General features: G+C 38.6%; 2 protein-coding genes across 3 annotated transcripts in view; one reads left to right on the forward strand and one right to left on the reverse strand.

Annotated features, from left to right (window-relative positions):
* The window catches only part of bcl9l (bcl9 like), a 71,337-nt gene that overhangs the window by 35,676 nt on the left and 9,296 nt on the right, over positions 1-26,365 (reverse strand). The window lies entirely within an intron of this gene.
* Positions 11,009-26,365, forward strand: part of LOC127416779 (V-set and immunoglobulin domain-containing protein 10-like 2) — a 77,997-nt gene continuing 62,640 nt past the window's right edge. The window contains exon 1 of the mRNA XM_051656332.1: positions 11,009-11,127. Within this exon, the coding sequence (XP_051512292.1) occupies positions 11,121-11,127 (7 nt within the window). The 5' untranslated portion in view covers positions 11,009-11,120. The remainder of the gene's footprint in view (positions 11,128-26,365) is intronic.

Here is a 26,365-nt window from a genome sequence, read left to right on the forward strand (position 1 = left end):
ACACGCTCAAAGCTCTAGGCCTAATCATTCACCTACTACTGGTGTTTAAAAGCCCATAAGAGCATCCAGGCCATAGCTGAGCATTCATGACAACCAGTCAAGCCCTTCTGCTCCTCTACGCTCGAACAAGCCCTGAAACAGTGACCTCAGCCTCAGCAAGAACAACAACAAATATGGCAATTTTATCATCAGTTTATATATTTTATATATATATATATATATATATATATAACTATATATATATATATATATATTATATACAGTATACCGAGGTCAGGTTAAACCATCGCAGTAAATAGTTGAGTTAATAATTTGGGTGGGGTTGGAAACATTGTGCCCGTGTGCCCCTTCAGATTTTTGAACCATTTTTTCTTTTTTTTTTTTTTATAGTTTTTGAAATGGAATTTGTTGCCTGTTCCACAAATAAAATATAGTTGCTAAATAAAAAAATAAAATAAAAGAGTTGCTGTGATGCACATACGCGCCTAAACAGTAAAATACACTTCAAAACTCTGTAAAAATGTCCGTCTTGGTGAGGTATTAATGTAAAGTCATTTATGTCTAAAGTGAACATAACCGAACACAGCAGAATGAAAAGCTGATTTTAGAGATGTGTATTTTCGAGTAATTTTGTAGTTGAGCACCCCCCCCCCCCCCCCCCCCCAAAAAAGTAATTGATTAACGGTACTTGTATATTAAAATGTTATATTAAAATGTTAAAAATAACACGTATGACACGTACGTGAAATTTATATTTAGTTTTATTCAAAACTGTTACCAAGAATGGTTTAAAAATAAGATAACTTTAGCAAATGCTTTTTTTCAATAGGAAAAAATATTTAAATGAACAATGTACATAAACAAAAATGAATAGTATGATTTGAAAATGACTGAAAAATAACAGTAAAAACATTTGCACTACATTTGAGTCTACATGAAAGCTGTAACATTTTTATAATTTCACATGTTATTATTAAGAAAAACAAATGGTGAAACTTGGCTTTTTATAAAATGTGCTCTTTTAGTGCTCAGAGATTTAACGCACATGCACACATACTGGTCTGATAAGCTTCCGAGTTTCTTGTACCACTTCGCATTTCTTTCCACCATAAAAGCAGATCCTCATCAGTTGGTTTGCATGACTCCAATAAGAACAGAGTGCAAATAGAGTAGAATGCATAGATGCCATGATATCTCCTTCTCTCACCAAACAACATCCCCAATATGTCATTCATTTCTTGAGATAAAAAGTTTGATACACCTCTTCCTCTGTAATTCTATGAAGCCAAGCACTTGGTATTGAGCATACTTACGACAATGCCATAGAAATGACTGCCCCACACCCCAAATTAAAACTGATGACTCAGCGTTCCACTGCGCAGCAACTCGTGCAAACAAGATAAAGACTAAGAGCTATAACGGGACGTGCATGCAAGAACCGCGTCTTGTTTGAACATGAAACTTACTGAGCAGAAACCCAATTTCCCACACATCAGCTGAGTCAAACACGCTTTCATCCGGCAAATAATTAATACGTTCACTGTGACTAACACACTTTCCTTAATTTCTTCTCCTCCTCTGCAGCGGGGATTAATACACAACGTCTGAACACTTCCCTCCCTCTCAGTCTCTCTCTGTCTCTGTCTCGGCATGCGTTCCGCTCAGACCCTAATGAACAGTGTAAAGAGGGAGCCATTAAACACGTTTTAAACCATGTTCAAACCCATTATTCATGCTGCCTGCAAGATCGTCTTGACATTTGACTGAGCATCAATTACGTTTGACAGCTCTAATGATACACAAAGGACTTGTTAGTGGTGCTTGCAAAGGCAAGCATCGCTATTACTGCTCATACTTATAGTTAGGTATTTGAACAAAACCCTAACAGTAAGCATTAAAATTTGGGACATAATTCGTCACACACTGTTTGTTATGGACATAAATGTGCTAAAAGTGTGCTATTACTGTTCTAAGGGATTAGACTACCGGGTGGACAATGAAATGAGTGTACCTAAGCTATTTTTTAGAAAAATGATTTAGAAAAAGAAATGTAGAGATCTAAAGATTTCACATAAAAACCTAACATTTGCTAGGGGTGATGGGAAGTAATATACATTTATGCATTTGGTATTTTATCCAAAGCAACTAACAGTAATTTTAAGTTATGGACGAGGCTTTGCTAGCACTATGCTCTACCAGTTGAACTACAGAAACACCTGTACACATTGCTCTAATGTTGCTGAAAGACTGCTGTTAGGTCAAGAGGCATTAGAGGTCAGTAGGTCATGAAATGGCCTTATTGTTGATTCATGTTTGAACGTAACTGAACTAATTAATGCTTTTGTGCACACAGGCCTTAAAATTCATGTTGCACAACTAGGAGAGAGATGAGTAAATACAGAAAATAATGAAGCTGAACACTCCTAGTCTGGCCTTTCCTAAAAAAAATGGGTCAGGTTGTCAAATCCTGCTTTCATCACAACAGAGGGTTTACCTAGAAACTCTCCATTGTTAGAGTGTCTCTAGTAACAGTAAGGATGGCCGGATGGCCTGGGGCCAGTGCAAGAGAATTTTGGGCCAGTTGACAGAACTGTTACTTGCCCTATTGAACCAGTGCTGTGTTGCCATCGCATCTTATATTTGTTGATCATGTCCGTATGTCTTATGCCTTGCAAACAGGTTTTATGTGATGTAATGGTTGCTCTAGTGAATTCTGATGATTTAAAGGTAACGTTATTTAGCTGGCTGACATAAATGATGTTTCATCGAAATTGCAAAAATGACTTAGTCTTGAAAGGATCAAAATAATGAGTATTGTATTGCACCATATGTCATCCATCGTTTTCCCGACTGATCTCACAGTGAAATAGAAAACAGTAGGTTGACTTTTCTTTAGCCAAAGAAAAGTGCTTACAAAAATTCGAAACACTGCCCCAGAGGCCAATGCGGTAAGTGTTGTTGGGCGAATAGGCTTGTGTGAGCTCCATTTTCCATTTGTAATGTCCATGGAGGGGTACCAAAAGCCAGTTGTGAAGTGAGTTGTTTTCAGCTGTAATACAGTGAAAAGAATAAAAATAATATTTTATATTAACTTTACCCCCAAACCTAAACCTAACCATCAGTGGAGTAAAAACATGTAAAACTTGAAAAATGTAGCCTCCGAATTGCACTCGTCAATGATTATGCAAACGCGATTTCTACCTGGATTCAACACAGTACTCGAACCCGGGTCTCTCAGGCTGCTGACACAACACACTTCTTGTCGCAACACAGGGGAAGGTAAACATATTGAAGCTGATGCAAACGTGTCTGATAGGAGATACCGGAAGAATTCGTCAATGTTTCTAGTTCTTGCATTCTGTCTGTGGTATTTTTAATCATCGTCTCATATGGATGAGTTTAGATAATCTCACTGGTATTCAGTGTCATAAACGGCACATTTTTAGGGTGCTGTGTCAAGTTAAAAGTAATAGAAACTTTGAAAATCGTGTCTCAAGATTTATGTGATCTGTTTTGCTTCGCCCATCTGTTGTGCTTCCTCCTCAGTGAGCGATTCTGATTCCGTGGTTGCGCTGCTTGAGGTTTGTTGAGGCGTGCTGCCAACTATTGATGCGGCTCATAAAAACAGATGCACTTCAAGCTTGACTTACTCATATGGTAGGAAAATCCGTACTTTTATTACGGAATTTACGTACACGTCAATTTACATTTTTTTTTATTTTTATATTTTAAGTTATTTTTTTTTATATAATTTATCTCACTAAATTAAATCAAAGTTAAATTGACAGCCCTATACATTACAGTTGTTTTTTTCCAGTTATTATCACAATTTAAAGGGGTCATGACATGCCTTTTTTTATTATTTTAATGTTCCTTGAGGTTCACTTATGATATTAGTAATGTTTTTTGCGCAACAAAACAGTCACATACTGTATTTGTAAAACTGTATTTTTCCACCCTCATTCTGACCCTCTGTCAGAAACGTGCTGTTTTGGTGCTGCTTCTCCTTTAAGACCTGACAGTAAACGTCCACTGTTTTGATTGGCTTTCTGCTCTTTACTTACCAGCTTTCTCCTCTTGCCATCTCACTGCTCACCACTACTGGGCGGGGCTACAGAAGTAATAAGTTAAAGTGGGAGTTGATGTATTGTTGTGGAGGTGGTCAGATGCAAATAGTCAAAGTGTGACATCAGACCCACATTTTTTTTCAGCAGGCAATGTTGAGTAATTTTCTCTCTCTGTCCATCTGTGTTCCGTCCCTCCTCAGTCAGTCAATTGTTCAACCGCTGCAACAGGCCGTTTGTGTTTCTGTCATCCGTTGTTGTGGGAGTGAATGCAGAGTATTTTGGAGTAGAACAAAAGGTTACGCGAGTGCAACTGTCACATTTGCCAGACAGAAGTGTAACTTGTTCTCTTGAGTCAAAACTCAGAAGTGAACTGGATCGAACCATTTACCACAGCCTAGGATGTTCTGAGTGGAGTTTACGAGCACTGAGACTTTGAGACGCCAAATGCACTCTGCATACGTCAAGAAGTCACTCATTTAAACTGATCTAATTTTCTTCCGAGTACCTCACTGTCCCAAGCCTAACTGATGCGTGACAGAAAGCCAAGTGAAAAATCGTATCTGAATGATTTTTGTCGAAAAGGCTATGATGACAAAGTCAGGGTTCCCACAGATTTTGGCCAAGGAATTTTCCAGTTGCTTGTGATTACTGGATTAGAAATTTTACAAATCATTGTGTAGACTCACAAAAAGCATTTTCTAGCAGAGTTTTTCAACATTTTATTATGATTTTTTTAGAGTCCAATATTTTGGACCATATAGTGCCTAATAGTGTTGTCACGGTCCCAAAATTTCAGTAATCGGTACCGATACAAGTGAAATTTCACGGTTCTCGATACCAATTTCGGTACCACAGCATAAACAGGCTAATATGACAATGTGCTTCTGAACACACCCTATTTAAAAAGTTAAATTTCAATGTAAATAATAAATTAAAAGAAATGCATGTTTCCTTCAAGTGTTTCTCAATCGAGGATGCATTGCTTAAGTGTTTTAAGTAGCCCCCTACAGAAATCTGTTTTATTCTTTACCAAATCATGTTTTCCTTTTTGTTATTATTATTATTATTATTATTATTATTATTTTCCGGAACTCCATGTTTTAGAATTTAATTTAATTTTATCATCAAAATGGTGTCTAATCAATTAATTTTAAAAAATTTTAACAAGTGATAATAGAATTGTTCAAAATATATTTGCGTTTTTTTCCCCAAACTTTTATTCAACAGCAGTCTTGCTTGTGATATATTGCATAATCATTATTATTATTATTATCATTACAGTGAATTTTACATTTTACTATACAGTTGTAATATATTTGTCACAATTTCTTGAATTTCAGGGCTCTAGCTTCTATTTTGAAACGTGCTTTTATTATGACGTGTATATTTTGCCTGAATCTTCACTTTCCAGTAGGGTTGCAGATTTCGTGCATTTTCCTTAACCGATAGTTGAACAGGTTAACAATCAATAATCGGTTAATCATTAATAATTAATAAGATACAAAACGCACGTATTTTTCTAATTATTTATTTAAACAATAATAGTGGCATATTAGTTATGTGAAACAATACGAAACACAAACTATTTAAACGAACAAAATAATAAAACAGTAAGGCTCTCGCTCGAAACGGCTGCTCATTTACACCTGTCCTAATTCAACAAATGGCGCCGCCAAAAAAACAATGTCAAATGGGGCCACAACTACTGCCATTTCTAGACTAGCAAAGGCAGACCAAACTAAACCCATTTTTTAAATAAACATAAAGTGCTGTATAAAAGACCTCTCCACAATAAACTGAAATCCTACTGGTTTGTATTTAAGAAAATTAACATATCTACACGGGCAGGAGTGAGTTGTGAGCGTGGTAAAATACTCTTAAACTCACCACAACATATTTAAGACCAAGGCCTACTGGATTCTATTTAGAAAAATTAGCATATCTACGTGTTCAGGGGTAAGTCGTGCGCACAGTCTGTTCACTGTAAGTCCAGCTGCAGAAAACACCCTCTCTGATGGCACCAATGTCCCTGGGATGCACAAATATTGCCTGGCCAACTTGGCCAGCCTCGGGAATCCTTCCGCGTTCGCTTTCCACCAGTTAGTGGGGTGTTCTTTATTGCGCAGCAGTAGTTTTTCTCAACTGCATATGTGAAGTACGCCCTCGTGTGGTATAAAAGTTAACATAGGCTATTGTGTGCTCTGGAGAAATGGTACATATAACATACATTGTCGGTTAATATATTTTTAATTGGTTAAATTCTTAATGGCAATTAACCGATTAACGGTTAATCATTGACATCCCTACTTTCCGGATAAACAGTTTGTGACAGAGACTTTTAAGTCACGTCTGAAATCTCATCTCTTTACACTGGCCTTTGAGTCTGACAAATGAAATGTAGGACACAGTTTTGAAGTGTTTGAATTTTGTGTTTTAGATTACTGGTGTTTGTGTATGTGGTCATTTTGAAATGTTACATTTGAAATTGTATTACTGTGAAGCACTTTGGTCAACTCTGTTGTTTTAAATCCGATATAAATAAAGTTGAGAGATTAAAGTGCAAATGCTGCGATTTAATTATATGCATATATAGTTTACATGTGCTGCGTGGTTTACAGAAGATTAATGCTCTGTTCTGTCATCTCATATAATGTGTCGTGAATGATTCTCAATATGGATGAGCGGTCGGATTTATACATTCATTCAATGTACAACAGCAGGGTCCTGCAGTAAACAGCCTTTAGCGGTTTACTGCAGGAACACTGGTATCGTTAAAAAAAAATTATTTTAGTATAGACTTGGTACCGAAGTACCGGTACTTTTGACAACACTAGTGCCTAACATGTTCTTTAAAATGTTTTACTGTATATAAACTGCAAATCAATTAATTTGATGGGCTAGATCTGATTTGATCATATTCAGGCCTCAAAACACCAGAAGTCAAGCACACTTGTTCCATCAGACAGGAAGTTGACATGTTGGTACTGAATGTTCCAGTAACCTTGATGATTGTTGTGTTTTTTTTGTTTTTTTTTCTCCTTATGTCCTGTTTAAAGTATGTCTGAGGTTGCTGGGAGGATTCACATAGTAAGAATTTCATTGTACTGTGTAACACTGTTTCTTGTACATATGACAATAAATTCTTAACATAACTTACGTCGCCCAGTAATCGCGTTCGCATAAGTGACGAGTTTGATTAGGAGGTTGCATTTTCCTTCTAAGATTAGGCTACATTTTTACTCCAATGATGGTTAGGTTTAGGGTTGTGGTTTGGGTTTGGAGTTAATAAAATATGCATTTCTTTTCAGTGCATTACATAATTTACAACTAAAAGCAACCTGCTTTTGGTGGCCATCTGTGGACATTTCACCCAGAAATTGGAGCTTAAACATACCCTTATGTTCAAAAACACTTCTCGCTTCGGCCACTGCATTTCGAATTGTGTTAAACACAGAAAAAGTTTTGCTCAAGAATTGTCAACCCACCGTTCGACACAGTGAGATGAATCTGGAGTTACAGTCGAAACTTCTACACAAGTACAAGAACGCGAAGGCTACAGGAACCTGAAAGTGAAAATCCTGTTTATTTTTTTCAATAAGGGAATTGATTATTATCAACAACTTACAAACCTTTAAAGCCAGATCTATAGTGAACTCCAAAGTTGTTAATCAATGCTTTATGCATCTGATGAACTCATCAGAGCTCTTCAGCACCTCTCCCATGATGCACTGTGAATGACGTAATCGAGATGCTCTTTAACTACTTATATATTTGTACACATATGAATATTTTGCAATAAACTTAAAATGTATTGATTCTAAACTAATGAAGAACAACTTTAAAATCAACAGTTTATATTTTCCCATTGGTGGTTGATATGATCAAAATTGTATATCATGATATCACTAATTTTATCACGATATAGTTAATTATTTTTTCAAAAAGTCCATAAAAATCGTTTTATATATTAAATAACCATATTGTAATGCCTATTTTGTAAAAAATCCAGTCACTGAATTAATATTGGTGGTATTCAGAAAGTGGCAATCAACCTTACCACAATGCTAAATTTAACATTTCGGTGTGATGTTGTTGACTAGTATTATTATTATAAAACACTTCATTAGACTCTTAATGGTTTACGTAATCTCTGTAGACAATATCTGAATACCTGAAAGCAAAGCCGGTTTGTTTTCTAATATTTAACATCATTCGAGCTGAATTTGATTAAGGGTGACGATGTGTAGTTTAAAAAATCCGCATGACAGATGACACAATTGTTGGCGCATGACACATTGTTTTAGCTGTTTTCTTTGTCAGTGTTGGTTGGAATGTCAGGCTCTCTTGCCATTTGAGATGTATGACTTTCTACATAGCGTTTTAAGGTAAAAAACGTAAAACTCAATGAATTGAATTCAAATGGGTCCTGCAAGTTTTGAAGTTTGTGCCGCATTAGAGGGAAACCGGCTGAGTATCGTACAGGCTTTGCTTAGTTCACCTACAAATGATGACGAAATGCAGTGATGTTTTTGTTCTGCCAAGGTGTTCGTTTGGTGAGATTTCTCCTGTTCGCACACATTCTTGGCCCAAGAGAACTCGGCTGGTCGAAGAGCGTTGATGATTGGTTAAAACTAATTGTGGGTGTGGTTTGGACATGACGCATTTTATTTACAATCACGTGTGCCAGCTGAGGAATTGTTACCTATATAAGTTACTGTTGTTAAAATGGATAACTTTGAAGCACATCTCTCAGAGATTGTGTGGAAGCAAACGTTTTTACATGATTTGCAACACAAACTCTACAAAGACAGCACAGCCATGACAAATGAGTGGAGAGAGATTTGAGTTTTTCAAAGTGAAAGGGGCCGTGACAAGTTTAATAAAGCAAAGAAGCTGCACAGCGCTAAAAGCGTTATACCGGCTGTTCTACCGGTTTATCACGTCTACACTATAAACCCAGATTTGGTTTTAATTAAACTTTTGAGTGGTCATTATTATGCTTTCATGTTTTGTAAAAAAAAAAAACATGGTCATTACTAAATCAAATTTGTTGTTTGCAGTATTCAGCTAAAATATTCAGTGCAATGATCATGTTAAGTAGAGATAACTTAGTATGTTACATTTCTATAAGGGAGAGAAGGGGCCCATTCGAACAAGTCTGAGCACTGTGAGCGCCGAGTCCTGTGTGAAGAGTCCGCTCGTCCTGGCTGCTGTTCACTAAAGCTGTGGGTTTTTAAAAGCAACGTTACACCAAGTAGAATGGTGAGTGCATAAATTAACTATCTAAAGATATCTTTCTGAGAAAATTGATTACCCAAAAGACCGGCCCGGTGACAACAAGTTAGCTAAACGCTAAAGTTAGCTTAGTGTTAATATGCTGACGTTAGTTTTTTCTGTCTGTTCAGAGTTTAGCTATAACGTTAGCATTCAGATTGGTGTTTCTGTTGGTTCACAGTTTATAATGTTAGCACATGTGTGTGCATGTGCTTGTGGCAAACGCTAGCTTATGTCTCTACGATATGGTAACATACCGATTCAAAATGGTGTTTGTTAAGGTTGCACATGAGTGATTTTTTGCATTTATAGCAGTAACTTAACTAACTAAGGACGAGGTCATTAGTCACTAGCAGAGGTTGGTTAACATTATGCAGTGGAGTGAATGTAACTGCAACTGAGTTGTTGAGCTAAAAGTTTTCTTATGTTCTGTATTTACATGTTCTTGTGAAGTTGCAGAGGAAGTGTAAGTATTGTGAGTTTATATGTGACAAAAGGGGTTACCTATTAAAACATTACAGGTTAAAACATGGGAGTTACAGTAGAACAATTTTTTCAGCACTACTTTGCAGATGCCTGCAGTAAGTTTCTCAATATAAGGCAATCAGCTAAATTGTTTTATTTACTGATAGACACAATGGTAGAGAAGTCAGAAAGACAGCCTAATTTAAAAAATACCAAAATTGTACTTTGAATGTTTTAAATAATATACATCTTAAATGAGATTAAGATTCAAAGTATTTGATAGGTTTCAAAGTTTCCGTTATCCGGTAATTACCATTTTTTACTGGGAAATTCTGTTCAAGTCTGACATATTTAAATCTCTCTGGTCATAATGTCCGGTGAAAATAATTCCCTCTGAGGGAGTCGGCAGCAGCACGCCGTAATTAAAATGTTATGAGCCAGATAGGCCTACATGTATTTTCTTATTTGTTTGCAAATAGTTTTTATTCTCTTTTATCTGAGGGCCTAACAGGCAGACTACACTGAACACTATAATCAACCCTTGCTATTCACGCTGCTGCGTTCACCACAATTTTGGCATGAATGGCTTGACGGCTTGGACTGTACAATAGGAGGAGCTTTGTGCTGGCAATGACAGGTAGCTGTTGCAAAGTAGTGTGAGTAGCAACTACCTCTGATTCTGACATCTTGAGTATCAAAGCTAACGACTGACAATTTCACCATCAAACGAGCGTGATTGGCCCTGTAGAGCTGGTGAGGGCAGTATTGAGATGCACACACGATACAGGTGCAAAAGAAAACAACTTGAGCAGGAATCACTTAGTGCAGTGTGATCAATTTTCATTGCTCACCTCATGCTGGCGCCCCCAGCCACAGTATTATTTAGTCTTGAAATGTAATACTCTATTTTTCTCTGTATTTTTCAGGTGTACATTGAGTTCAACAGGATTGTGGGCAAGAACCTCAAGCAGGAATTCTATGAAAGCATCTAAGAGAAGGAATGTTGGGCAGCTGTTGACACAGCTTTCACAACAGACCAGGGCTGGTCCATATCCATTATACACTTGCATTGCATTGTTTTTCACAGCTTATGTAATGAAGAAAGTGCTACTGTACTGGTTGTGCAATACATTCAAAATTGTTCTTGGTTGGTTCAGCTTTCTTATAAACCATTCATTTCTTGTCATTCTAGCAATGTAACTTGTGTTGTCATTTTACTCCCCAAAAGACAAAAGAGCCAACTGATATTCAGTCACTGGTGCTCAGAGGGTTTCCTATTGTCCTTGGTGACAACCCCACAGACTTCTACAAAGCATGCTTTGTAAGTAACCTCTTACTTTCTCAAAGAGTATCTAAAAGGACAATGACGGCGTAATCTTGAATTTTCACCATTATTTGATAGTTCCTGTCTTTGATAAAACCTGTGAGCATAGTTTTATACAATTAAAGAATTAGATATTGTTTCACTGGGGCGACCCGATAGCCGAGTGGTTAGGGCGCATACCACATGGGGGCAAATGCCCTGAGCAGCGAGTCCCAGTTTCGATTCCCGGCTGGCTGGACCATTTGCTGCATGTTATTCCTCTACTCTCTTTCCCCATGTTTCCTGTCTCTCTCCACTTTCACTGTTGAATAAAGGCATAAAATGGCCAAAAAGAACTGTAAGAACTGATTTAAGTTTAATGAGGGACAGGAATGTCCAGCCACTTGTGTTCTACAGTACAAGATGTAGAAGTGTATGCTCAGGACTGCATATTAGTGCTCAGTTGATATGATATAGTTAACACAGTTCATCTGTCCTTCTCCAGTCAAGCTGAAAGTTTTAGAGGCTTGAATCCAGTTTTAATGCATGTCTTTATGTGTCCAGTCGTTCACAAGGATATAGCAGATATTGTTGAATGCTGTGCGTTCATATTCCTTTTCCAAACAAGTTGGAATCGTTACCAAGCAGTTATGTCTGTTTTACTTGTCTATTGGTTGACAAGTTTGTTATTGCTGCAATAACACATTTCAAGTGTTATCTTGCAATGTTTTGTCAATAATAAAATGCATTGGAACATTAAAATGTATTGTTTAATTTCTTCCATTCCAATTTTGTTGAAACAGAATGTATTTAATACAATAATCTCAAAATCAAAATAGTATAATTAATTAAATTACAAGAAAAGACATTACTTATATTAACAATTGATTTGAAGTAGCAATAAATAATTTTATTTATCACTACTTAAATTCATTTGTTAATATAAGTAATGTCTTTTCTTGTCATTTAATTAATTATATTACTTAGAGCGCAATGCACTCTAAGTCCTCGTGGTGGCATAGTGACTCGACTCAATCCGGGTGGCGGAAGACAGTCAATCCGCGCATCTTATCACGTGGCTTGTTGAGCGTGTTACCGTGGAGACCTAGCGTGTGTGGAGGCTTCATGCTATTGTCCGTGACATCAATAAACAACTCACCACATGTCCCACTGAGAGTGAGAACCACATTATAGCGACCACGATAAGGTTAACCCAATGTGGCTCTACCCACCCTAGCAACTGGGCCAATTGGTTGCTTAGGGAGCCTGACTGTCACTCAGCACGCCCTGGATTTGAACTTGCGACTCCAGGTGTGGTAGTCAGCGTCTTTACCACTGAGCTACCCAGGCCCCCCTATTGTTTGTATGTGTTGTATGTGAACTAATGATTTTGAGTAAAGACTAGTGGCTAAGTGGACTAACGTAAACTTGATTTGTCTACTGTATCCAATAAACGTTCTATGTAATACAACTTGACCTGTTTAGTTTCACCTTGTGTAAAAACGTTTCCACACAATTTTCTAGTAAATTCAACTAATTCAGATTAAGAGTGTACTAGTATATCGCCCATGCCTTGATTATATCATGCGCAATGTCTCAGTTCGTTCCCTCCTTAAAAATGTTAAGTACACAGCCTTGTACTTTTGTCTGATTTTCTAACACTTGTTTGCTTAAATCAAAGTTTGTAATTTTTTGATTCATCTTGGTGCTTACTGTTTTGGTCAATGGCTTAGAACTCTGTTCTGAAGGATTTTACGAACTCACTATGGAAATAATTATTGAAAAAAATACTTTTGAAAAAAAAAAAGACATTTGAAAAAGTGGACAGGCACTGTTGCTCTCTTTTGTGGGTTTTAGCATAAACTGTCTTCTTCTACCTGATTTAAGAAACACTCCCTCCATCTGCCATTGGTCGGATCAGCCTATGAATGGCATCGAGTCATCTTTGCATTTTAAGTTGGGATGGGAGAAAGTACTTTAACAACAACAAAAAGCTACACTCACATCACCTTTGCAGATGTACAACGGGACTTGCAATCCCGTTGTCGTCTGTGTTTGCATACTTGTGTTGAGTATGTTTCTGGCTTTTAAGGATACATTATCTCCCAAGTGTGTACTGAATATCCTAGACAAACCGCTGATTAACTTTGATGAATAATGTAATTAAAAACAACCCATGACAAATTATAATCACTCTCAAACTTCTTGTTCAACAATAGGTGTCTACATTTCTCAAAAGCCATTTTCATAATTATTTGTAATTACCGAAGGCTTCTCTTCCAGGATCACAGAACCAGTTGGGTATATGGACCTCATGGCAGGATATTTGCAAATGCGAACTAATCATAATCCTGTTGTAATAATTAACATGATTGACATTTACAAAGTAAAGAAGAATTGTCTGAAAGACAATTAAAGAGTCATTTGTAATTCTGGAAGCAGTTTGAAGTGCGTTCTTTCATGCACGCCAAACTGCAGAGGACTTGCTCAGTGTGCAATGCATTGCGAGACTTTGCACAGGTGAAAGCCAAAAAAAACAAACAGGCTGTTGGGGGTTCAGGCAGGTTGCTGTGGCAACAACACATGACATGGGTCTCAGCAAATGAAAGCAGCATGAAAGAAGAGCGAAGAATGCGAGGCCTACACCGGACTGAATGACGACACGACAACAAACAGAGCAAGAGAGCACGAGAACGGACACAGTCAGGGGGAGATAATCTCACAGCCACGCGTGTTTGAAAACCCTGTCCGTGCCCTTGCGCTAAAAACAATGCCACAACAAAGAAAAAGAATACTGTTTATTTAGGATGGAGGGAGGACAGACTGCAGAGGTCTGAAGAAGAGAATAAGGAGGAGGAGTGGAGCAATCAAAGGCAATGGAGCAAATATAAACACCCAGAAACACACGGAGAACCTGATGACGTAGGCATTGTTAATTGAGTGTTTGGCTACATTCACACTGTCAGTGTTTGGGATTGACAACCGGTGTGACTCTTAAATTGTCCTGTACATACCATAGCAGACAGGTCAGAATCGAATATTGTGTAGATGAACAGTTCACCAAAGTAAATCCCCTTCTCTAACTCACGATAGCCATAAGTAATGCCTGTACCCTTACATGTAGCTCTGCATATGTATATGTGTAATTTCCAATGCACTGTGCATGCGTCAAGCGTAAAGGAGTGTGAATGATCTTCTCTCATGAACGCAACACACCAAGGAGACTGTGGATATCAAGATTTATAGCAAATAAGGACTTAAATTTTGCTCTGTTTCTCATCCAAAACCGATCATATCACTTTAGAATACATGGATTTAACCACTGTCGTTTGGATTACTTTTTTATGAAAAACACATCATAAAATCTGCTAAATATGTTCTGCAGAGGAAAGAAAGTCAATATAATATTTTTGCCCAGCCCAACCTGCAAACATGTGTGCAGTGAGGTATGCAAACAAGTATGCATTTTTTTTGAGAGTATATAGTTCAGTCACATCATGAAATGGAGTCTCTTGGCGAACGTACCATGTGACCCCCAAGAGAATAGAAAAGTAGAGAGAGAGAGAGGGTGGCAGTAAATACAGCATAAACAGATTGTCATAGCCACAGATGACTAGAGTGTGTTTGTGTGTAAGTGCAATGACTGAGATCGCAGTCCTTCTGTGAGCTTTGTGGTCCCTTTCTCCATAACTCACTCTCTTTCGTTCTGTATTTTTTCTTGCTAAAGACAGGGAAGAGCTGGGCTCACTTTGCACGGGGGTCAAAGGTTGTATCTTTTCCAACACACTCTGGGCCGTCACCCAACTAGAGCAAGAAAAAAAAAGATCGAATTGCAGCCACAGAAACAACAGGCAGGCGATGGTGCGAGAGACAGTAAGAGAGAGACAAATAGGGTGTATGTATGCACAGAGTCCATTACGTATACTTACTGTGCAGCATTCATACATTACCAACTGACAAAATAGCGAGACACACAGAGGACAGGAAAGTGGGACATGCACTTGAGTAAAAGGACACTGTGCTTATATTTGGGGATGCATAGAATGTTCAGCCTAAAATGCCATTTTCTTGGCTGGAATGAAAAGAAATTTGCACAATTAATCGAAAAACTAATCGTGATTATGATTATGGAAAACTGATGATTACTGCGTTTAATTTAAGTCTGGTTCTGTTGCGTCAGTGGTTTCTATTTACAACATATTTCTGCAGCGGTGAGTATTCTAACCAATCACAGACATGTCAGTTGAGCAATGAAACCGCAATGGCCAATCAGAGACGGTTAAATTAGTCCTCCATCCTATCAGTAATGACAACTGATTCTAATGAGCAAGTTTTAAATAGTCTAATGCCCAGATGCTTGCTTTATGTTTCACCTCTGTTTGCGGTGGCACACGAAAATTAATACTGAAGAAACATCACCTGACAGTCAAAAAGAAGTTGTAGAACAAAAGTGAAAATCACTTTGGAATTATTTTGGATTCATTGCATGTTGCGCCGCTCACTTGCAAAATACAGTAAATGGTAAATACACTGCAAATGAGCAATGCGACAAAACTAAAACACTCCCATTTTAATAAAGGCATAGATGCAGTGTAAATAATTGATTTATTATGCTGATTAGACAGCTTAATTTTTAACGAGAGCATTCGGGAGAGTGCTGAACTCTGTTTGGAGCGTCAGTGATCACGCGCTGAATTGTGTGCTCAAACAGTATAAACCTGCAGCGAGTGACAGCAGTAATTGTAATGGGAAAGTTTCTCTCGCTGCAAGATTTTGGTGTACAGTTTATTCAAATTTTTATAACAGTTTAGTTATATATAGTCATGTTAATAAGTAGGCCAATGTGAAATTGATTTGTATAAAATAGCAATAAAGTAAATGAGCTTAACTTTTCTAAGATTGTTTTGGAGATGTAGCCAATGTTCTGTCATATCACCAGTGTCTAGCGATGTTCTCCTTGCGAGAACATTTCACAGGCTTTTGGGGCTCATGATCACGGCTTCTGCTGTCATTTCCATGGGCATGTTGCATGCTAGACCTTTTCAGTGCTGGATAAACCCCACAAAGGGACTTCAACCACTGACGCATGCAAGCTGTCTCTTCAAAGTGACAATGGGGTGCTACCAAACTCTGTTTCCATGGAAACTGACCCGCTTTCTGATGTCGGGTGTTCCATTGGGACAGGTGTGTCGCCGCAGGGTTATAACGATAGATGCCTCCTCCACGGGTTGGGGCGCTGTATACGAGGGTCCTCCAGCCTATAGGGTTTGGATGGGCCAGTGGCAATATTGGCACATACATTGTCTGGAGATGTTCACAGTGTTGCTGCCGTTAAAGATTTCCTCCCGGAGATTCAGGAGAGCCATGTCCTCATCCGGTCAGACAACAGGACAGTGGTGTCCTACATCAATCGCCAGGGAGGTGTGTGCTCTCATGCCATGCTGAGGCTGGTACATTGCATTCTTCTGTGGGCATGGGACAATGTGCTGCTTCTACGAGCCGTACATATTCCGGGCTGGTTGAATCTGGGGGCAGATCTCCTGTCCAGACAGGACTTGATGCCCAGAGAGTGGACATTACATCCTTGGATTATGGAACAAATCTGGAGAAGGCTCGGCAGAGCGGAAGTGGACCTGTTCACTTTAAGCGAGATGTCGCACTGTCCCCTCTGGTGTTCCCTCTTGCCCCCGGCACCACTGGGCATCGATGCGTTGGTGCATCAGTGGCCTACAGCGCATCTTTACGCCTTTCCACCAATCAGTCAGCTGCACGCAGTTCTACAGAGAGTTTGGGAGGATGGGGTTTGGCTTCAGTTAGCTGTGCCGTTTTGGCCATCTCAAATATTGTTTTTGACTCTGGTCTCCCTCCTGGAGAAAGTGCCTTGGGAGATTCCAGTCAGAACAGACCTGTTGTCTAAGGTTTGGGGCAGCATTTGGCACCCCCGGCCAGACTTGTGAAAGTTATGGGTATGGCTCCTCAACGGGGTGCTCTTTTGAATGATGGATTATCTCCCGCTGTGGTTGATACCATTCTAAATGCTAGAGCTCCATCAACTAGGAGGCTTTATATGTTCAAGTGGCATATTTTTGCTTCTTCGTGTACAGTGCGAGGTGAAAATCCAGTTCACTGCCCTGTCGGTACAGTGCTGGAATTTTTGCAGGAGCGTTTTGGGGCCGGGGTTGCCCCGGCAACGTTTAAAGTCTATGTTGCCGCTATAGTTGCAGAACAGGCGCTTATCAATGAAGTGTCTATTGGTAGACATTCTCTTGTCTCTCGTTTTATGTACAGGGTATGCAGGCTTAAACCTTTTCGTCCCATCCGTGAAAATTTTTTGGGATTTACTGTATCTGTTTTAGAGGTGCTCACAGGTGCTCCGTTCGAGCCCTTGGCAACAGTCACTTTTGACCCTTAAAATGGCCAAGCTAGTGGCATTGGCATCGTTTAAGAGAGTCTGTGATTTGCATGCCCTGTCGATCAATCCCTTATGTATGGATTTTGTACCAGGGTGTTCAAGGGTCGTGTTAAGATCTCGATTGGGCTATTTGCCCAAGGTTATTTCGACGTAATTTCACTCGCAGACCATACATTTTCAGGTTTTCTATCCTCCCTATCCTATTTGAGTTGAAGGAGCATGAAAGGTTGCATATGCTTTGCCCAGTTCGGGTGCTGCAAGTTTATGTTGACCATACTAGCCAGTGGCGTAAGTCAGAGTAGTTGTTTGGGTGCTTTGGTGGCCGCAACAGGGTTTTTTTTTTGGTGTCCCAGCAAAGCCTGTCTCTTTGGCTTATTGATGCAATTTCAAGTGATTACTAAGCGCATGGTTTACCTTCGCATTCGGGTATTCCAGCCCATTCTATGAGAAGCATGGCATCCTCATGGGCTTTAGCTAGGGATGCATCCACATGGCGACAGGGTGGTCCTCTCCGCATACATTTGTTAGATTTTATAATCTGGATGAGGGTTTGACTCCTCCTTCCCAGGTTCTCTCTTTTGGAACAGGAGTAAACTCATAATTCCTTCTTGTTATTCAGATGCTTTAGCTCGCTTGTGCACCACTATATGCTTGCCACACAGGCTTAGACAGTTGGCAGCTACTGTTCACATGGCATGAATGTATATCGTTCCCATAACAAATACGCAGCTTGAGTTCCTACGAAAGGGAACGTGTCTGTTATGTGGAACGTAACCGTGGTTCCCTGAGTGGGAACGAGATGCTGCGTAGCTGGCCATACTCTCTAGGAGCTGCATAGGCTCGTGCATTCCTGCAGAAAATCTGACTTGATGGCGCGAATGCAAGCGCCTTTATGGAGCCCGTGACGTAGCTCCCTAGGGGCGTCGCTTAAGTGCCATCAGCCAATAAATTGCCGTGATTGTATAAAGGCTTCAGACCATGTGACAGTCAGATGGTGTCCCATAGCGAATACACAATGTCTTGTTCAAAGATATCTGCTAAATGTTTTTTTTTTTTTTTTTTTTTTTGACATCCGCAAGGACACTTCATGGAAACGTCTTATAAACATGTACAGATGAGCAAACAACCTAAAAAATATGTCTTCCAGATGTAAACACATGCACCAAATAGACGTCTGGGTGATGTATGTGTGCTAACAGGATACTTTAACCAAACAGCCAGACACAGCAAGATTGAATCAATCAATGGTCTGAGTTTGGGGCGAGACTATGTTTCTTCGGCCAAAGGCAGATGGTGGTAGTATTTGGAGATCTGTTTGAAAATAATGTATATTTTGCAATTCCGTTTGGTAATGCTAGCTGCGCAGAAATTACACTATTAGGCCAAATCCACACTAGTCAATTTTCAGTTTCCTAACGACATTGTTTTCCAAAGTATTTGGTAATGGAAAGCATTTGCTCTGTGTTTTTTAGATGGAGAAAAACGCCATTCTAGTGTGGATGACAGCCGTAATGCGTTTTCAAACAAAAACTTATTGGGAACATGGCCTTCAGCTTTACTTGAATTAACAGTTATTCCAAAGGCTTATTTAAATTTGAATTTTCTGTTTTCAGCCCCATGTCCAAAGCATCATATATTATTTAAAAGTGAAAACTAGATTATTACATTTTCCAAAGAAAATAAGAGGAGTCCTTGGCCATGTACAATAATGCTAGGATGTTGTGGGTGGTTGTCAAGGCATTGCTATCTGGTTGCTAAGGTGTCATAAGCTGTTTTTAGCCTATTTGATATGTGGTTGTATGGATGGTTGCTAGGATATTGCTAGATGGCAGCATGAGTTACGAGTGTAATACTTAGGGTTATAGGGGGTATGATCAAATCTCTAACTCTAAACACTAGTAATAGTGATGCACGCCTTAGCAACTTACTTACTACCCACTATGCAATTAGAATGCAGGGCAGCAACGAAGGACCTTCACCCATGTCTATGTGCCTTAGCAAACATCACTAAAAATCTTTTCCATCAGGCATCATTCATCTCTTCCATCTGTTTTTTTTTTTTTTTTTGTGGATCACAAGCTGTTTTCACACTTGATAATAATGAATTTGTTATTTCAAGGGGTTGGCATGTCGACTGAACATTGATTAATGCTTTAAAATGTTCTGGTTTACCCCAGTTTTTCATAGTTCCCATAGACTTTTAATCATTCCAACCATTAGTTTTTTTTGTAAATCTAAATGAACTACACAAGTATCAACAATCGTCATTAGAGGGGAAAGAATACCATAAATATTCTCTTATGGGAGAAGTTGCACTTCATCATTGGTGCATAAAGCTAAATATTTAAAGTCTTAAATTAAGCTTGTGTATACACACGCTGTAATTCGGCCAATGGTAGCATTCAAGGAACAAACTCAACAGGAACCTTGTACACACGCAGCATAATTTCCATTCCACCTTCAATGTAGGGCAAAGTTCTGGCTCGATTTGCTGAAAAAGTTTGTACTAAGGCAATAAAGGCTTGTTGTGTTGAGTGTGTAGTACTCTGGTATCTTTGTAGAAGCTAACAGCTGGGTTGAGAGCTTCTCGATATCACATTATTCTTTCAAAGCTCACCTCAGCTCGTAACTCATCTAGAAGCTCAAATGCTGGATCTTATTGTCCTTCCAACACACTACAAATGGCCTTTAATAGACAAGAAACACAGATCTACATTCACTGACACATTTCACCGTCCTTGGCATAGCCTTGTCTGGCCTGTGTAAAGCTGAATGAAGTTATCACCTTAGAAAATCAGCTTCAAACTATCTTTGTATTTATGATGTGGCAATAATGTGGTGGTGCAGCATGGGGTTATATGACACAACAAAGACCCACCATGCCCAGAAGCCCATTTTAAGCCAAATGGATTTTTGAATGCAACTTCCAAAAAAGAAAACAATTGTATCTTTGATAATTAAAGCTGAAATGTGTGATTTCTGTGTCACTAGCATAGGCAAATGGATTTTTACCCAACAAAAGGACAAAAGGAGTTTTTATCAAAATGCCAAAGCTACTTTTCCGAAAATGCATGATGATCACTGGCTGTCAATTTCAGTTTAAATTTTGCTTGGTTACTGTAATTAAAATATATATATACAGTATATTCCACCCAATAAGGCCTCAGTCATGGCAGAAATGCTGAGGTTATATACAGAGAACACATATCCACCAGCTTGAAACAGATATGAGTTATTCTGGGCTGTTGTTTTTAATATTCCTGAGTCTTTTGTGAATATGCCTTCCCTGGACACCCGTCTGTATGCCTGAGAGGATGCACTGCTCTTAAAACAACATGAAAGCAGATGGTAGAACTGGGACAAACTCTCTCCCTTAGCAGAGGTGATCTGAAGTGCGTTATCTAAGGCACTGTCTCAGGTGAGAGGCCATGTAAGTCAGGCTGTAAAAAGTTTGCATAGGCCAGCATGAGGATCTCCCTATCGGATTTGCAGCCAAACAAATGAACTGGCATTAGAACAGGGCAGGGCTCAGCAACCACTGGCACACGGAAGGGTTTCATCCAAGTTATGGCGTACGTCAAATAATGTAATTAATTTTCATGACCCAAGCCGTGGCTGGCAGTTGTGCTGAGCCTGACAGAAAGTAAACTTCCTGAGGAGAGAAGACACGCGCGACAGAATAAAGGAATGCATTTTTATAATCATAGCTGTCGCAACAAATTTTATGACAAAAATGCTTAAGTGACTGACTTTTTGAAATGGTATGTCATAAAAGTTCATCCTAGGCAAACAGACATTTAAAACTGTGCCAAACTTGTGAAGAGAGGCTGATGAGTCTTAAAATGTTGCCACCATAGTTTTTGCATCATTCCTACACATTTGTCTAGTGGTTAGCTCCTACACGTTAAAGGAAAGCACGGGGTTCAATACAAGTTAAGCTCAATTAACAGCATTTGTGGCATAATGTTGATTAATACAAAAAGTAATTTCGACCCCTCCCTCGTTTATTAAAAAAAAAGCAGAAAGACACTTACAATGGAAGTGAATGTGGCCAGTCCATAAACATTAAAAAAACACTTTTTTCCAAAAATAAGATGTAAACATTATAGGTGTTAACATGATTTTAGTTTGATATAATGGCTTATTAACCTTATGTAAAGTTATATCCAATATTACAACTTCATTGTCATGACAACATAATGCCAGTACATCCTGTAATCTGGTATGGTGAAAACTGTAACACAGGTAAATCCCTGATTTTATCACACTAAAATCTTGTTAGCAAGTATAATGTTTTTGTCTTGTGGCTATACTTCTGAAACAGTGAGAATTTAAAAAAAGCCAAAAATTTTTTTTGCATTAATCAACATTATGCCACAAACACAGTCGATTGAGCTAAACTTCTACTGAACCCAGAACATTACTTTAAACCCTGATACTCAGGTGGCTGAATGAGAATTAAAATCATGCTTAAAAACCCTTACTGATCCTGTTCCCCTCTTTTACTTGCCCCCTTACTGCCTCTTTAAAAAGTGGGAAAAATTCATGTGTGTTTATCAGACAAATGTTCCCACTGGTTAAGGTGTGATGTCACAATCTAGTCTAGTCTAGTTCCTTTAAGTACTGTTTATGCTCCAATGTTTCCACTGAAGGAGAAGTGGATTGTGGGTTGGAACTTGGGGTCAACTCAGGCCACTGTAACCACACACAGTTCCTCAGTAAACTCATAATGCAATGGGAAGAAAGGTTTTTCTGCAACAAAAAACCCATGCATGCAAGCCACTGCATTGACATACATTAGACTTGCCATGATATCATAATTTTCACACCAGTGCGGTGTTCATTTTCAAACCGACTAACACCAGTATTACCACTGATTGGACGCTAAGTGGTACTATAGGGTCATTTTCGTTACGCAGTAGCCTACACAATAACGCAAGGCAGCTTGATTTCAAAATTCTAATTCATTTTTTATTTATTTTAACTAAACATTCAAATGAAACTGAAAAAAATTAAGTGCAATGTGTGTTGTTCATCTTTTTGAAAAATGGCTTTTCAACAGTTGTGAGGGGCAACATCTCTTTGGCAATGAACATACTTCATCCGTGCATTCTCTCCATCATGGGCTGCTGGTCTGGTATTTCGTTGTCCGGGCAAATACATCACTTATTGTGGTTTGTTGGGGGTTTGATGTTGGTGTTTTATGACCTTTCATCCCAGGTCCCAGTTTAGTTGCTTCGGAAGAGTAATGACTTTGAATGTGTGAATAAATTTGTTTTGTTCCCTTCTAGGGCTTGGCGATATTAAAGAAATATGTTCACGATATTTTTATAAAGAAAAAAATCACAATATCCAAATACATCGTGAACCCCCCGGCTGAGGGATCAGTGAATATTCTTGCTTTATTGATTCTGCATTGAAATTAAATTAATTTATTTAAAAAACAAAAAACTTAAACCAAAGACATTTCTAAATTCAAATTGCACTTCAAACGAAACGAAAAAGCAATTAAAAAAACAACAACAAAAAAACATTTACAACCACAAGACTGCATGCCTCCGAACAAACAGTGCATCAAACATGCACAAACATGTCATCTGTTTTTAAAAATATAATAAAGTGTTTTTCTTCAAGCGTGTCTGTGTGTCTAACAGCATTTCTTGTGTCATTCTGAATCCAAGACGTCTTACAGTTACCCACCATGCACATTATATTCGCTACCTGCAATTAAACGTATTCTGTCATTGCGCGTACTTTGCTGCCTATGTAATTTGATACGTTGGTAAAGAACATCTGGTTTTCAGTGCGTTATTTAGGTTCATTTAGCATGGGTCACAAACTCTTCATTAGGCAACTATTCTTTATTTAAGGCAATTCTATTCATTAGGCTATTGTATTGATATTGGAAGTTCCATTCATAATGTTTCCACCGGTATAAAATTTCACAGCATTGCCCCTTTTACTGAGTAAAACCGGTAACACCGTACGCCATGGCAACCCTAACATACATGAATGGATTTAGGTTGTCTGACCATGAGTTTTGGTGTAGGTTAAAGTAGGAAGTGGTAAACATGGGGTCAGAAGTTAAAAAAGACAATAACATGTCTCAGCGCAAATGTTTTCTTAACGAGTCTATGCAAAGGGTACAAGGTAAAGGGTCAGACATGGGTAGGCGAATTTTCCAAAATGTTATTTCCAAAATATTCACTAGGCTATTCAAAGCTTAGCACTGAGACAGGACCTGTGACGTCACCTAATTTTGATTACATTTTTGTTTCCCCCATCTCTGTGATATGAGAACTGAAGGATAAACACATAATAGATTAGTTAGATCACTTTAAAATCAACAAGATATCAAAATTGACCCTATTTACATTCTTAATACACATTCATGGTCCTATTGTAAACTATTAATCAGTGCACATATTTTTAAAGATTGCTGTCTCCATAATAAAAATATAAAAAGTAATAATGAGTTCCACCTCTTAAATGACTTTACTTTCCAATGGCTGATGTCATCATGGCGCCGTTGGAGCAGAAAATAGCCAAGAATGTTTTAACCACCTAGTTCCGTTCTTGTATGGAACCAACATGATCAAAACAGGAAATCAATATTTTGCTTTCGAATGTTCATGTACCCTCAAATCAACCACATTCTGACAAACTACTGACAAGCGGCATGTCCCATCAGACATTTTTGCATCAATTCAAATGTATTTATCTTTTCCTTTAGCGCTACTGATCAAAAGTTGTGTGACCAGCCTCAGAGAAACGGGTTCTGGTCCCATGGAAACCAGGAAGTAATCGCATTGATGTAAACAATGGATAGCGTGTTTTGGAGGTTGCATTTCCTCCCTATAATAACATTTTTAATCCACTGATGATTAGGTTTAGGTTTGGGGTTTGGGGGTAGAGTTAAAAAAATATATATTCCTGTTGACTGTCTTACGTAATTTACAACTTGTTTATGGCACCACCCTGTGGACATTTCACCAGGAAATTGGTCAGCAGCACTTCCAGCTTCAGCCACTGGGGGCAGTGGTTTGAATTTAGGTAGACCAATTTCAGCAGCAGAAATTTCAACCACCTTTTGCCGAATCCGCTGAATGTGAGCAGTCAAATGGAATGCCCATTTTCCAATCCAATAAATTCCCAATGGATAAAATCAAGTTCCACCCTACATTTTTTCTTGTTAAATAACCATATTTCATTCTGAAATATGTCCGATTACAGAGGTAAAATGGCTTTCAAACAGACTTCCCCATCAATTTTAAAGGCAGATCCCAGGGCAGTTCACTCTGAAACAGTCGCTGATGTCTACGAGATGTTAAGCCAATGTGGGGCAGAGCACACCATGAGCCTTGGGCCTCAAAAACAATTCAGATCAAGTTGCAAACTCTGTGAGCTTCTATAAATAGCGTGGTAGGATATCACACTCACAGCACTAGTTAATGGGGAGGTACAGGCAGTGTGGCCACTGGGATAAAGAGCAACCAAACAATGACAGAATTTTCTTCACACAATCTCTCTCTCCCTTCTCGCTGTCTCTCTCTCTAGTCACACTTGTACTACTGCTGAAGGAAAATTTGGGAAAAGACCTGGTTAATGTAAATGGAGGGCTTTGCCATAAATATCAACAGAAAATAGTAACATTATCAGCAGTGTTTGATCTGGGGTCAGCTCATGGTATCACTATCTCTTGATCACACAGAGTACTGACTTAATCAGCTTGCGTCACTGAGGCCCTGGAGAGCTGACAGGAAAAAGATAATTAAGGGGAGCACTCTTGTGAGAGGCTTGACGAATAAGATGCAAGCTTTTATTCAACTATGAAGAATGACCAAGAAAGAGAAGTCTTAAAGTCAACATGAAATCAAAACGTACCCTATTTACTTTCTTAAAACACGTTTCTGGTCTCATTGTGCACAATTCGTCAGTGCACGTTTTTCCAAATTATGCTCTTACATCAAATGTTATAACTAGCCCCACATCCGAAATGACTTTTCATTTTTGCCTGATGTCATAAGCTCTCTTATTTATCAACCCCTCCCCTCCAACCACCTGGCTCCATTCTGGTATCATGTGACAGCCCACATTTCATGATCCAATCAATTCCTGATGGATAAAATCATGTCCTGCCCTACATTGTTCCTGTTGAATATCCAGTTTTATTAAGAAATTTGTTAAAATACCAAAGTAAAAATGGGAGTTGTTGGGAATAAACCCCAGATAGTGGGTTTTGCTGATACCAAAAACTAAGGTGGGGAAACAGGCATATAGCCGATTAATCAACCGATAGTTTTTTAAATCACTAATATGAATTAAAACTTTCCACTCAATGTAAAATAGTGCTGAACTTTAGTAAATATTTAAATACATTATATATATATATATATATATATATATAAGGAGCACAATACGATGATACGTGAACAAAAATGAGCTGCATGGTCGAGTTGCCAGAAAGAAGCCAATGCCACAAAAAAGACCGGTTACAATATGCCCGACAACACCTTGACATGCCTCACAGCTTCTGGCACACTGTAATTTGGAGTGACGAGACCAAAATAGAGCTTTATGGTCACAACCATAAGCACTATGTTTGGAGAGGGGTCAACAAGTATTGTGCTCCTTGAAACAACCACACCGTCTTTTTCCAGAGCAGCCTGTATTTCTCCTGAGGTTACCTGTGGGTTTTTCTTTGTATCCCGAATAATTCTTCTGGCAGTTGTGGCTGAAATCTTTCTTGGTCTATCTGACCTTGGCTTGGTATCAAGAGATCTGCGAATTTTCCACTTCTTAATAAGTGATTGAACAGTACTGACTGGCATTTTCAAGGCTTTG

The sequence above is a fragment of the Myxocyprinus asiaticus genome, chromosome 26 (assembly GCF_019703515.2).
Source record: "Myxocyprinus asiaticus isolate MX2 ecotype Aquarium Trade chromosome 26, UBuf_Myxa_2, whole genome shotgun sequence".
Classification (NCBI taxonomy): Eukaryota; Metazoa; Chordata; class Actinopteri; order Cypriniformes; family Catostomidae; genus Myxocyprinus; species Myxocyprinus asiaticus.